Source organism: Anopheles arabiensis, chromosome 2, assembly GCF_016920715.1.
Source record: "Anopheles arabiensis isolate DONGOLA chromosome 2, AaraD3, whole genome shotgun sequence".
Lineage (NCBI taxonomy): Eukaryota > Metazoa > Arthropoda > Insecta > Diptera > Culicidae > Anopheles > Anopheles arabiensis.
In genome coordinates, this window is record NC_053517.1 from 67,640,468 (window position 1) to 67,655,434 (window position 14,967).

General features: G+C 43.7%; 1 protein-coding gene and 1 long non-coding RNA gene across 2 annotated transcripts; one reads left to right on the top strand and one right to left on the bottom strand.

The window, feature by feature from the left end:
• Positions 1–5,356: 5,356 nt before the first annotated feature.
• Positions 5,357–6,920, top strand: LOC120893671 (the record flags this gene model as incomplete). The annotated part of the gene is given in 2 exon segments (XM_040295695.1): positions 5,357–5,561; positions 5,564–6,920. Coding segments are annotated over 2 exon segments (1,146 nt in total), but the record flags the coding sequence as incomplete, so codon positions are not given.
• Positions 6,921–11,494: 4,574 nt separating this feature from the next.
• LOC120897984 lies at positions 11,495–12,080 on the bottom strand. Its single transcript, XR_005738606.1, has 3 exons — positions 11,959–12,080; positions 11,795–11,892; positions 11,495–11,716 (listed from the first exon to the last, which is right to left on the bottom strand). It is a non-coding gene; the product is annotated as an uncharacterized LOC120897984 (long non-coding RNA).
• Positions 12,081–14,967: the final 2,887 nt, after the last annotated feature.

The following is a 14,967-nucleotide window of genomic DNA, read 5'->3' on the forward strand; positions in this document are numbered from 1 at the left end:
TATTATTATTATTTATTTAATCTTCAATGGGCCGTGTGGCCTAATTAAGATGTAACAGTTCATTAAAAAAAATTCACAGCAAAAACAAGATTTGCATCGCAATTCACTGCGGCCACGGCAAAAGCCGGAGACGTTCCTTGAAGCACTGAGTCGAGATGTCGAAGTCGAAGCAATCCGAGACTGTATTGAAGACAGCCGACATGCGGAACATAGGGTCTGACCGATCAGCGCTGGAACGGGGTTGAGCGAGCCGTAGAGTTTCTCTAGACCTAAGTGTTCGGGATGGTGCATAGATATCGACTCGATGCAACAAAGGCGATGAGTCGATAGAGCCATTTAGCAATCCAGCGATGAAAGAACACTGTGCATTGCGTCTTCTAACCGAAAGAGGTTCAAGGCCTAGAAGACGGCACCGCGCAGCATACAGAGGAAGATTACTGCGATCCTGCCAGGGAAGTAGGCGTAGGGCATATCGCGTGAGTTTACGTTGAATCGCCTCAAGTCGAGCAATTGAAGAAACAGTAGTTGGGCTCCAGACTACGCACGAATATTCCAGAACCGAAGGAACGATACAGTTGTAGATAGCTTTGGTGCACATGGGGTTGTGGAATTCATTAGTTGTCCGGATAACCACGCCAAGTAATTGATTTCCTCTGGCTACAACGTCATCGATATGCTGTTGAAAGTTCAAACTAGAGTCAAGCAGAACGCCCAGGTCTTTGGCATGATTTTGTCGATTAACTGCAGTGCCGTCCATGAAGTAGGTCCCAGTCACTGGGCTCCTGCATCGCCTAAAAGACACACAGTAGCATTTCTCGATGCAGATAGTCAGTCCATTACGCTTGCACCACGAACAGAAGATTTCGATGCAGTCTTGCAGGAATGTACAATCACCTGTGTTGTGAATAGGCGCAAAAATTTATCAATTTTCACGATGTATGTGCGATTAATTAGATAAGACTTAAGCCACTGTACGAGCGAGCAGGGAAATCTTAGCTTATCGAGTTTAGCGAGAAGAATTGCGTGCGGAAGAGAGTCGAATTTTGCTTTCAGATCTGTGTAAATTGCATCGACTTGAGCTCCGGCATCAATTTGACTAGTGCAATAGGTTACAAATTCAACCAGGTTCGTGATAGTCGACTTTTTTGGCACAAATCCATGTTGATACGGGCTTAGGTAGCTGCGGCATGCATGTAGCAGATTTTTGTATATCACTAGTTCGAACACCTTGGCAATGGCACACAAAGATGTAATACCCCGGTAGTTGATGGCACCTGTCCTGTCGTCCTTTTTGTAAATAGGAACCATCCAAGATTTCCTCCATGTTTTGGTAAAGTAGCCATTGGCTAGCGATGCATTGAACAATTTTGCAAGGATAGGTGCTAGTGTCATTTGACAGCGTTTCAGCACGGTAGAAGGGTCCGTCGGGTCCAGGAGCGAAGGAAGACTTTAGTTACGTTAGGGCAGATAAAACGATCTCACTGTCGATGAAAGGAGTGCTCATGTTAATTGCGCCAGCCGGAGTGTTGACGAGAGCAGCATCAATGGTATCGGTATCATTCATGGCCGGTGAAAAGCAATCTGCGAAGCGATCCGCGAAGAGATTGCACATTTCATTAGTGTTGGCACTTGTTCCTCCTTTGCACGTAATGGATTTCGGTGTATGCGTGGATTTTGTTTTGCTGTTGTAGAAGCGCCAAAACGAGTCAGGCCACCTGTAGTAGAGGTAACGTTGAATATTACTCAAATATCTGCCATATCGAAACCTGTTATAGCTGCAGTATAAAGAGTGCGTGTCAAAGTAGATCGAGCGAGATCTTTGGCAGCGGCTCGTTTGGTAGTGACGATAAGCTGCTCTTTTTGAGCATACAATTTTGAGTCGTTTGAGTGTGCGGTCCGCCCAGGGAGGGGTTAGGTTTAGGACGCTGAACAGGGACGCATACAACAAAAGCTTGCAGCATAAAGGTCGAGAATGAACATACTGCTTCGTCAAGTGAAACAAAATTGGAACAGTGAAAGCTTTTGTTAAACATTGATATCATGTCGTTCAGTTTCACATAGTCAGCTTTAGCAAAGTTATAACGATAAAATGCGGTTGTCGTCGAGTTTTGTCGAGTCGTCGAATTGCGTCGAGTCGGCGAGTTAATACGTATATTCAAGTCAAACGCCGGATGGTAGGAGTCAAGAGGTACAAGCGGAACAACACTTCGAAAGACAGGCGACCACGATTTAGCAAATCCCGTCTAGCAGAAAGTTAAATCGTCTCTCCAGTCTTTTAACCACAACACATTGCTGCAATTATACACGGATAGTGGAACAAGAAAAAAGTAAACATACCTGTTTCTACATATAAGAAGTATTAATTCGATGTAGTTTTTCCTGCGATGAATGTTAGCGTTCCAAACTGTGCCAGCATTTGAGTCATTGACAAACTGAGACAAACCTTACCTTACCATGGAGGGTAAAAGAACCTCATTTGTGAAGCTGAAATGAAAAAAAAAAAGATTCCTTTCCAGTTGGTATATACAAAAGGTATTAAAAAAAACCAATTGAATACTCCAGACAGCACCAGGAGGAGGTCGAAAGGAAATGGCCAGCCATGCTAGAAGAAAAAAAAAAATTTATATGTCTATATGAGGTTACGCATATATCGAAAATCAATGTGTGGCTTTCACAGCTTCCAATAAAGGCTGAAAACAATCATTAGGGTGCATTTTGCGGAAGTGATATTCCACCAAATACTGATTCAGGTGCGTAATGCGGTTTATGCCTTTTTTCTTAAGCAAATCTTTAAGCCAACGCCATAGATTTTCGACTTTTTGCGTATGAATGAACTTATTGTCGGGATGAACGAAACTTTTGGAATGGTTTACCATGCCATGGCTGTACCCAACCTCGGCTAACGAAACATATCCTCCCCAAGAGTCGGTTAGGATTGTTGTGCCATCATCTACGTTGTCGCATATTAACCGAGTCAACGTATCAGCGTTCCGATGCTCTACTCGCTGCAGAAAAATTTCGTTCGTCTCCCGACAAATTCCACCGACCAACCACTCTCGGTCACTCTCTGTGCGAGTGAGCCGTCCACGGTTATATTTTCGTGAGGTAATTTTCGTCTCATCGATTTCGACTGTCTTGCCCGGGCCGCCAATTTTTTATGGCGCCAGCATTGCGACAACATCGAAAAGGAGGAGACGTATATTACGGAAATGGTCAATTACCGTTATCTTGCTGAGCTGCAGCTGCTTCACCACTTCTGCCACGCTGACATTGATACTCCACAGGTACAGCAACAGGACCTCCTGCATCAGTGTAAGTCTGGATCCTTCAAAGAAAGATCCAGCACGGACACTGACTTCCGCGTTTTTGCACATACGTCCTGTGCACACCCACTTGCAGCGATCCTTCGTCCCCTTTACGTTTTTACGCAGCCGCATCGGCTGCTCGCACTTCCGGCACAGCTGAACAGCCTGCAATAGCTTATGGTCTATAAGCCATTCGACTGCTGCAACAGGCTCATGCAGCTTAAGCACCAGCGATGCAAACGTTTCGGTCGCCCTAAAATTGGTAGAATAAAGTTGAAAAATTATCACAGCTTGTTCGTACATTACTCTTAATGTTCACCCTTTTGTCTTCTGATATGGCGCAACAACCACAGTAAGATAGGGCATCAAACATTATCAAACAATTACCAACACGATAATGCATCCAATTCAATTAAAAAAAAAGTTTATCCGATATTTTAAACTGGAAAATAATATTAATTGGAAACACACTCTAACCATAAAACCATAATTAATGTGCAAAGTCTTAAGCCAAACCTTGGGAATGGGGAATAATAATATTATATTATTATTCGCCAACAAATTTTACTGAAGGGTTAACATTTTCAGGCGGTCCTCGCTTAAAATTTTGCATAACAAGCAATCATTTGTGTTTTTGGTACATGTTTTGGTGCAGATGTAAATTTACAATCACGATGAGTATTTTCTTTAACTTTGATTATCGTCCAGAATCATTAATTATAATACTATTGTCAAGAGGATAAGTGTAACAATATTGTGTGAGATATTGACGAATGTTTCTAGCGCGTTTTTTTAACCTACTTGCTGATGAAGGCGAAAGTTTACCCAACCTACTGCATATATACATATCGTTTTAAAGTGTGTGGAAGAAATTTTTTTGCAACTCAATTTATCAATCGAATCCACAATCGTTAGTTGGTCCGTTCTCCTTTATCTACCATCATTATCTATCTTGTACTATTGTTGCACGGGAAATAGAAACCCTGCTACCACAGGTACCATTACCTGTAATATTTCTTGGTAATTTCAATGCCCGGCATTCTACCTGAAAAGATTCACTATCTAACCCCACTGGCCATATGTTGCAGGACTATTTTGGGACCTGAAGCAACCAGATCATTACATAGTCCATCAGAAATGGCCCAGGTGAAAAAATAAAGCAGCTGATTCGGAAAAGTGCACATACCACATACAACAGAACTATCACACACATTAGCCCACCCTGAGATAATGATTCCTTCCTTGTGCGTTTTAGGGAAACAATAAAAAATACAACCTTAACTAGCATCGCTTATATAAAGGGTACAGTAAGCAGAAGTTTCGTCCGCTGGTGGAATTGTCCTCGCCATTAAAGCTCGACGAATTGCAATTATGATATTGTTATGATGGGTTTGCAACACACAATTTTCCATGTAATTTTCTTCAGATCTGAGTCAAGAATCCTGTTTAACCAGTTGATGCTTCCGACCAAATTTACAAAAGTCTTTTTTAATATGGCGTACTTAATTGGTACGTATATTCATTGGTACGTATATTCATATTCACGTACTTAATTGGATTACTCCTTCCGATACTATAATATTTGGTGTTCCGATACTATTCCGGATGATCGGAAAACTTGTTTCGCAATTCCCATTCCAGTACTCAATAAACAGTCACTCCTGATTTGCATTGGCAAAACCGGGTAGAGAATGGTAAATAGAAGTCTGACGCAATAATTAGAAGATCGCAATAGTACCTTTGTACCAAGCAACATATTAAGTTTTTTTTTTTTAAACTATATCTGTTGCAAGCAGTCTACATACATAACTGTTAAATGTTACGGACTGCTATCGTTGCGTAAACCTAAGAACGTCTGACGTCTGACGTCTAACTGCTCGGTCGCATATCGCTGTGCTCCGCGTTTTTCCAAAAATATTTAAGTGTATTTTCTAACGTACCCAGTTAATACTCGTTCAATTGACTACCAAACTGCTTCCTGTTACTGTTGCGCGTTAGTGTGTTATTTCATTGACCCACGACTGTGTATTAACGTTTTTAATCCGGGTTAAAAACCGGGTGGTGTGATCAAAACCGCGCATAATTTCGCGATGGCGGCTATCTGTTTCGCGTGTGCTGTGCCACTGGATGCTGCCGACTGTATCGTCGGCTGTGCGTACTGTGAGGCTACTTTTCACCGCGGTTGTTGCAGGCTGCCTTCCGAGCTGATTGATGCGGTCCTGACTCACATCGATCTGCACTGGAGTTGACTGCGTTTTGATCAGTCAAAGAGATCGGGGCTCAGGTCGGTTTTCAAGCTGCTCTCACCTCAACTGTTGCGGCTGTGGGGAAGCTTATTGAACCTTTTATCGCCGAGGTGCGCAGTGGATTTACTCTACTGCAAAATGCACCCATACCTCAGCTTTGCAATACCGATCCTCGGCCCGTTGCGGGTAGAAAGCGGCGGCGTATCATCGAGGATTCTATGTCCCCTGATGTCAACAAAAACGTAAACATTCGTCAAAATAACATGTTTGCAGCGTCATCGCCAAGCGCGTACACTAACACTACAGTCGGCATCCCACCCTCGTCTACGCTACCGGAAGAACTCATGGGAACCGATTCGCTATCGTCACCGCTTCGAGCAGCGTTTCCCCAGCCGGCCACAGACAGAATATGGATCCGACTATCTCGCTTGTCCACTGCCGTCACCGTGGAGCAAGTGGTCGCTTCTGTGAAACGCCGTTTAGCCACCGATGACGTCCTAGCATACTGCTTGCTGAGGAAGGGAGTCAGTGTTGACAGCGTAAACTGGCTTTCTTTCAAAGTGAGAGTACCGGCCGCCCTTCGTGACGCAGCACTCGCCCCATCGTCCTGGCCTGTCGGTATTGGTGTACGTGAATTTGTACAATCCCGTCAACGAGAGCATGGACACTCATCGTCACCAATCACCATCAAACACCGTTCTCTCACACGCACACCTGTTGTCATCGATCGCCGATCGATGCCTCGCACACCAACATCCACTGTCTATCACTCACCGGCACACGCATCAACTTCACAGGCTCAAACACTAACATCACCACAATTGGGAGAACACACGCTGAACGACACTACTCATGGTCCTAATTCAACACTCATTGACGGCCCGCTTTTAATTCGCCGCACTTCCAACACCAACTTACAACAGACCACACTTGACCGTTTCTTTCACGAATAGACGAACCTCTGTTAAGTCTGCACAAACACCTACCTGTTATGTTCCTGCTGCTAATGCGCTTCGCACTGCCCGTTCCACTGCCTCTGTTTACTATCAAAACGTGCGGGGACTGCGCACGAAGGTCGATGAGTTTCGCCTGTCGGTGTTGGAATCCAATTTCGATGTAATAGTGCTTACGGAAACCTGGCTCGATCCTAGTCTACCTTCGGCTTTGCTGTTTGACGATAGCTTCCGAGTCTACCGATGCGATCGTAGTGTTGACAACAGTACATGTTCCCGCGGTGGAGGTGTGTTGATTGCGTGCTCTCAGTCTCTGACGTCACGGGAGCACACAACGGTGCATCCATCGCTTGAGCTAGTGTGCGTTGTAATACAACTAGGCAATTCCCGACTATTCATCATTGCTGTATACCTCCCGCCTAGACTTGCCGCAAATGCTGCCATGCTCCGTGAAATCGAAAACTGCATTCGCTCATTATGCTGAACTATGCATCCCGGAGACGGTTTACTCCTGTTAGGAGACTTCAACCAACCTCTCGTCTCCTGGTCAGCCGCTCAGCATGATCCGGATTTGCCATTTCTGCATTATGAGCCACGTACGCGATCGGCTCTCTCCGCTCTGTTTATGGACGAGATGCATCATAGCGGACTTTTCCAGATCAATGGTCATCTTAACACCAGCGGACGCGTCTTAGACCTGGTGTTTGCAAATAATGCTGTTGCTTCTGTTTGCCTTCCGCTTGAACTTTGCCTCACCCCGCTGTTAGCAATTGACACCTATCACCCGGCGCTTGAGTTGGCCATCCCGCTACCACGAGAGGAATCAGCCGTTCCTGCGCTAACATCACGCCTTGACTACGCGAGGACGGACTTTAACAGGCTCCTGCCGATGATCGCCTCGTTCGCGAATGTCTTCGATTGTTCCCATTACGCCACTCTTGACCTCGCTGTGAAAGATTTTGAGCGGTTCATGTTGCAAGCCCTGAATGAATGCACGCCGGTGAAACGACCTAAACGAGGCCCCCCTTGGGGTGACAGAACGCTGCGCAGGCTCAAAACGGCTAAAGCTGCCGCGTATCGCGATTATTTGTTGCGTAGGTTTCCCGCTGCATTGCGCAACTATAACACTGCGCACTCTCTCTATCGGCGCTATAACAGGTTCCGCTACCTGGGGCACGTACGGCGTACGGTTTTGCGCTGCCGCGGCAATTCACGTGTACTGTGGAACTTCGCAAACAATCGTCGGAAATCCTCTGGTTTTCCTAGCTCCGTCAGTTACAACGGGCGCAACGGCAACAATCCGTCTGCTGTATGTGATATTTTTGCCTCGCGCTTTGCCGCCACCTTCCTTCCAGCTGTAACTGATGAGAGGCAGATTGCCGACGCATTATCAAACGTACCGGTGGATGCTATGGCCCCAAACTTGCCGATCATCGATGAGTATTCAGTCTCGAAAGCGATTGACAGGCTGAAATCTTCGTTTGCTCCAGGGCCTGACGGGATCCCGGCTTCCACGCTTAAGCGTTGTGGCACCACCATCGCGCCTATCATGGCCTCGATTTTTCGCGACTCGCTGCGTTCGGGCATCTATCCTGCCTGCTGGAAAACTTCGTGGCTTGTTCCTTTGCACAAAAAGGGGGACAAATCAAATGCATGTAATTACCGTGGCATTACATCGCTTTGTGCCTGCGCTAAGGTCTTCGAGCTCCTGGTGTACGAACCTCTCCTCGCAGCTGCCTCGAACTACATTAGCACAGCTCAACATGGATTTGTCCCTCAGCGTTCAACCACCACCAACCTGGTTGAGTTCGTTAGCCTCTGCCACAGGACCATCGATGCCGGCTCGCAGATCGACGCAGTCTACACGGACATCAAGGCTGCTTTCGATAGCGTTCCGCACGCCTTGCTGCTCGCGAAGCTCGAAACGCTTGGTCTGCCCGTGCAGCTGCTGGCCTGGATGCGCTCCTATCTTGCTGGTCGCACATACTGCGTGAAGATGGGACCCCATACGTCGCGCTGTATCGATGCTTCTTCGGGGGTGCCGCAGGGGAGTAACCTTGGACCGCTGCTGTTTGTCATTTTCCTGAATGACGTAACACGGTTGCTCCCTCCTGACGGCCACCTACTGTATGCAGACGACGCGAAGCTGTTCCTGCCTATCCGCGACCGGTCAGACCAACTCCGCCTTCAAGCCACTCTAAGTGCCTTCCAGTCATGGTGCTCTTTGAATGGTCTTGAATTGTGCGTCGAGAAGTGTGTTGTCGTTACGTTTGCGAGAAAGCGGTGCCCCTTAGTGTATGACTATGCGTTAAATGGATCTACCATTGGTCGCAAAAGCTGTGTCACGGATCTAGGAGTGCTCCTTGACGAAAAGTTGAGCTTCCACGACCAGCTAGAGCACGTTGTCACTAAGGGTAACCAATTGATCGGCTTACTAAAACAAATAGCACGAGACATCACTGACCCGATTTGCATCAAGACGCTATACTGTGCTTTGGTGCGACCAGTGTTAGAATACGCTTCTGTAGTATGGTGGCCTACAGCTGCTCGTCCCCTAGCTCGTTTGGAGTCGATCCATCGCAAATTCACGCGGTTCGCTTTGCGCTCCTGGAGTGTCCAACTTGACTATGAGGGGCGCTGTGCGTTGCTTGGCATCGAGACGCTGAAGCAGCGGAACTGCAACGCTCAGAGGCTGTTTGTCGCGGGACTTCTTGACAATCGGATCGACTCGCCCGCGCTTCTTTCGAGGCTCAACATATATGTCCCGCCGAGATCGCTCCGAGCTAGATCGCTACTTGACGTGGAGGAACGCCGCACTCGCTTTGGCTCCTCTGATCCGTTTATTCGTATGTGCCGTGAATTTAATGTTATTTGTGATCGTCATCAACCGGACATGTCGCGCACCGCATTGTTAAATAATATTCGTGTCGTGCGACCTTTTACACGTTAATTATGTTACTTAAGACTAAGCGAGACAAATGAATGACCGAAATGTGACTATGTTATAATGAATGAATGTAAATGAATTCGCTTCAAGTGGGCCACTTGCGGTCCGTTGAATTTTAATAAATAAATAACAAATAAATAACAAAAGAAAGCTGGATGACTTAATAAAGTAATACTTTTAATAATAATAATAATAATCATAATCATAATCATAATCATAATCATAATCATAATCATAATCATAATCATAATCATAATCATAATCATAATCATAATCATAATCATAATCATAATCATAATCATAATCATAATCATAATCATAATCATAATCATAATCATAATCATAATCATAATCATAATCATAATCATAATCATAATCATAATCATAATCATAATCATAATCATAATCATAATCATAATCATAATCATAATCATAATCATAATCATAATCATAATCATAATCATAATCATAATCATAATCATAATCATAATCATAATCATAATCATAATCATAATCATAATCATAATCATAATCATAATCATAATCATAATCATAATCATAATCATAATCATAATCATAATCATAATCATAATCATAATCATAATCATAATCATAATCATAATCATAATCATAATCATAATCATAATCATAATCATAATCATAATCATAATCATAATCATAATCATAATCATAATCATAATCATAATCATAATCATAATCATAATCATAATCATAATCATAATCATAATCATAATCATAATCATAATCATAATCATAATCATAATCATAATCATACTAAAAGTATTTAGAATAATAATAATAATAAAAATGATACAAATAATAATGATAGTAAAAATAATAATAATAATAGTAATAACAATAATACTAATAATAATAATAATAATAATAAAAATAATAATAAAAATAATAATAATAATAAAAATAATAATAATAATAATAACAAAAATAATAAAAGTATATATAATAATAATAATAATAATATAAATAATAATAAAAGTATTTATAATAATAATTATAATAATGATAATAATTCAAATAATAATAATAATTATAACGGGGCTTTAAAGGTGGCACAGACGCTGAAACATATTGTTTTTCATTTATCCGGCGGAATTTTGCTGTACTACCTGTGAAAAGGTAATTGTAAGAGGCAATGGGCTTGCAAAGACGAATCGTGATGAAATTAGCTTATATTGTGAAACAAGAGCTTAGTTACGCACAAGGAATCTGGCTACCAACCGATCATTCTACAGGGTTCGGACACTCCTGAGGGAGGTCAAAACCGCAACACGGTTATAGCGCTGGATAACTAAGTCAGTCAGTAAAGAAGTTAAGAAAGTTTAAAGGGAAGTCTATGGAAGTGTGTAACACAGAAAGATATAGTAAATAAAACAACTAAAAAAAACCGACCGCTTAATAAAGAAAACGGATTAACAATAATGACAGAGAATTATCGAGAACTACACCCCCACTTCGACACCGGGCGCGGCCCAAATGAGGCTAGAACCCGTGCCGAGCATGTTATGTTGCAAAGTCGTGCGAGCTGACGACTGTACCACGGGATCGTCTCGGTGTGTTAAAAAAAAATTGTGCTGAAGAATATTTATCACAAAAAACTTCAATCGTAATGACATTACCTTATGTTAAAACAAAACAAAAGAAAAAAATAACAAAGTAACTATTCCTTAACAAAAGCTATAAAAGTTTCGGATATTGGGTAAATGGAAAAAGAAAACTACACCGCCGCCCAAGGACGCAAAAACCGACGGCGGCCTGTGTAATCTGAGCTCCCTACAAAGCTCTCCACAAAGCTCTCGTTTGCAGGCTTGTCGAGAGCTTCGCCACAGGCGCCCGAACCATCCGTCACGCACACATCTAAACGTTCTGGTTTCTTCAGCCGCTCACGCATACCAATGTGTTTGCTCCACCCCCTTTTTCGGATTGCTTATAGAAATGATGAGGCTGTTCACATTTGCTTTATGCACACATTCGCATGCTGTTTATTGAATAATATCCCTCTCCCTTCACACATGTGTTTTGACATACTCCCGCTGTGTAGACGGCAGAACGCTTTCCCCCTTCCAAATTTACCGTTCTTCCTCCTCTCGTTCTTCCTTCCTCCTACTGCGCTCGGGGAATCCGTGCTGCGCGTGTTCAGCTGGCTTCAGTTTCGTGATGACGTCATGAACAGGAGCTACGCGTGTTGAACCGGCTTCTGTTAAGTAATGACGTCCTCACCGGGGGCTGAATGAAGCAATAATGAATGTAAGTAGTATGTATTGCTATCGAGAGTTTAGCGCAGAGGATTAGATCAAAACTTACCTTAATATTTTAAAACTGGAAAACGTTTTCTTTCCGTTGCTCACTTTGAAGATTGTTAACGAGGCTAGCAGGTAGTCGTTGATAAATAGCGCACACACCTGTAACTTTTTAGACGCCAAGGGTTAGTTGAATGTACCTGCACAAGCACACAGCCAGAAACTTACCTCAACAATTTGCTAGGATAAATCATTCCATTACTGAGGAAGAAGGAACACGGCACAAAACGTAAATGAGCAAAGTACGTCGCACAAGAAATCGCACCTCACTCCAACACATCCTTCCACAGTGAAAGTTCTGGACAGACTGAGGACAGACTAACACCCGGATGAGCGCGATAGCAGAAAAATCATGGTGTATCGAGAGATGGGTAGATTCGGTCCAGCGATATCCGCTGGTAAATGCATGTGTGTGTGACGAACGAAAGACTTCAAACCCCGCTTCCCCCGTATTTCATCCATAATTTTTCGTCACACGCACACACTTCTGCACGGGCGGCGGTTTGCCGTCCAAAATCTAGAGAGAGAAGACAGGGCCTCTCGCTTTAACACACAGCAAAATCTCTCAACAACTTCGGCTCTGCTACTTGGGGAGAAGACAGGGCCTCTCGCTTTAACACACAGCAAAATCTCTCAACAACTGCGGCTCTGCTACTTGGGTGAAGCTACACACAACACCAACGAAAATACAACACACATTTGGGGCGCCACGCGCGCTTCAACGGGTTTAGTTGAGTCTGGGTGTGTTGGTACACATGAGGCTTGAACAACCCATATGCCGGGGGTGCGCTGAAGGCTAAGTAACTGATCGCGCTGACAGTTGTGCCATGAAGCCACCCATAAGGACCCCACACATGTTTCGAATATTAATTATCACGACATGTTTCTTTCACTCTGATGCGTCACACACGCCTTTTTAGCACACTCGCAGCCATGTAACATTTTTTCACTTTTGTTCACTTTTTTTCACTCACGAATTCAAAACGAATGCAGGTGCTGAAAAGATCGAGCTGGAAAAATGCCACCGCCACCCCCGCACCCACCCCACTACTATCACCTAAAACGGGCCTTAGCCACAAAACGCACTGCTTTGCACGTTCAGCGCTATGGTGGTCCCTGGGAGCGGCCGTCTTTCGCTAGGAAAACAACCATAACTGTACTTTACCCTTATGAATAGAAGCGGGGGGGCAGGTACAAGAAACTTTTTTCAATAAATATTCCTGTGGCCAAACATCTTTTTGCAAACATAACAGAATTTGTATAACAACCAACGTTGAAAATATAGCAAAAAGAAGGAAAAACTAAATTCAAATGTGATAATGTTAATTCTGGTGATGCCGGCGGAATAAAAATCGGCGTCGCGCTGAACGTGTCTGTCATTCCCCAATACCCTATACCACCAGTTTTTTTTTTGTAAAAAAAAGAGTAATATACTTACATATTTCGATACCACAGAATCACGGTTTGTCTCACAAACTGAAAAACTGTAAAAAATCGTTTTAAAATTCTTAAACTTGCACAATTTTTTGTCGCTCTCCAAATCACTCCCCTGGCCAAGAACGCTGTCGATTTGGTTTTGATGTGTGTATCGAAGAAGCGCGCCAATTTCACGTACGTGTATTGATTTTCCATATCGCACACACAGCCCCCATCCTGTGTGTATGTGAATCGCTACAATTTCAATACAAGCTTTACTAGGAAGTCCCGACAACCCGCTGCGCAAATTCCAGTAGTTTCCTGCGCAGGAACTGTACCAAAAAATTTATGGCGACGGAGCAAAAAAACGGTCAAAAAATTTAAAAATATTGGCGCCCATTTTTTCGTCCGCTTCTTCTCCCTCCCTCACCATGCCTTGCCTTACTTGCGCTTCACAGCCCGTGCCTTCCGCCGCCGCTGATTGGCTGTTGCGGTGTATGCGTTGATACTCATATGTGCATTGCGGTTGTGTATTGTTATTGGTGGGTGTTAGCATTTATTAATTTGTGTGTGATCTTGAGACGCTGTGGGAGAAGCTGGATTGGGATTTAAAGTGTTATCGGTGTATTGATGGTTTATTTTATTTCGTGCCGCTGCTGATGAGACCATTCTATGCCCCTGCCAATTGAGGGTGAAGAAGCCTATTTAATACAAGCGTAGGAGAACGTCTAACACTAATCTAATAATTTTTAATTTGAACATGTTTGATGCTTCAACGACCTTCAAAGCATCATGTAGCACAGTGTATAGTGGCAATAGTTTATTTTTTAATATTTTTTAATTTTAATATTTTTTAATATCTGTCTCGAGTTTTCGGGTCTCGATACACACACACGCACACACACAGCGCGGGGAAAGTGACCGTTCACTCTATCATGTCGCGATTCCCCACCCCGCCCGGCGCTAGGGATGAGGATGCGCCACATGATAGCTGAACCAGCCGTTTTATTTTTATGTTTATGTTTATTTGTCTATCGATGGACAATAATGCCCTCTCGAACCATTTTTGCAATGTTTTACAATGAGTTCTTTACAATGGATTACAATAACATAGAACATAAAAATGTGCACTATGGAACCAAGTTTAACACAGAAACACGATCATTAAACTCAGTTGGCGAAATCCTCGGCTCAAAAGCGTCGCTGACTGCGTTGAAAGCACGGCACCTGAGTAGGAACGGGTCAGAGGAGCCAAATTGCGTTCTACGGTCGTCGAGGGCCAACATTGCCCGAGTCCGGAGCGGCCTGGCCGGAACGTACAGGTTGATGGCAGCCAGTAGTGACGGAGAGTCAATACGGCCGTCGAGAAGTCCCGTGATGAACGACAACCTGGCTTTTCGTATACGCTCACTTAGGGTGGGTAGCCCGAGTAGTAAACACCTAGTCCGGTAATCGAGCCTTTGGTTCCATGAGCGAAGTGCAAATCGTGAAATTTTGCGCTGGATTGATTCCAATCGAGCTAACGGACGCGCTGCAGTTGGCCACCATACGATATTTACATATTCCATTAACGACCGGATAAGTGAACAATAGAGAGCCTTGGTGCAAGGTATATCATTAAGCTCGCGAGTCATATTGATAACTAGTCCTAGCATTCTATTGCTGGTGGCTACTACGTGATCCAGCTGATCCTTAAATGATAGTTTTGTATCGAGCAAAACACCTAGATCCTTAACACATAGTTTTCGCACCAAGGACTGT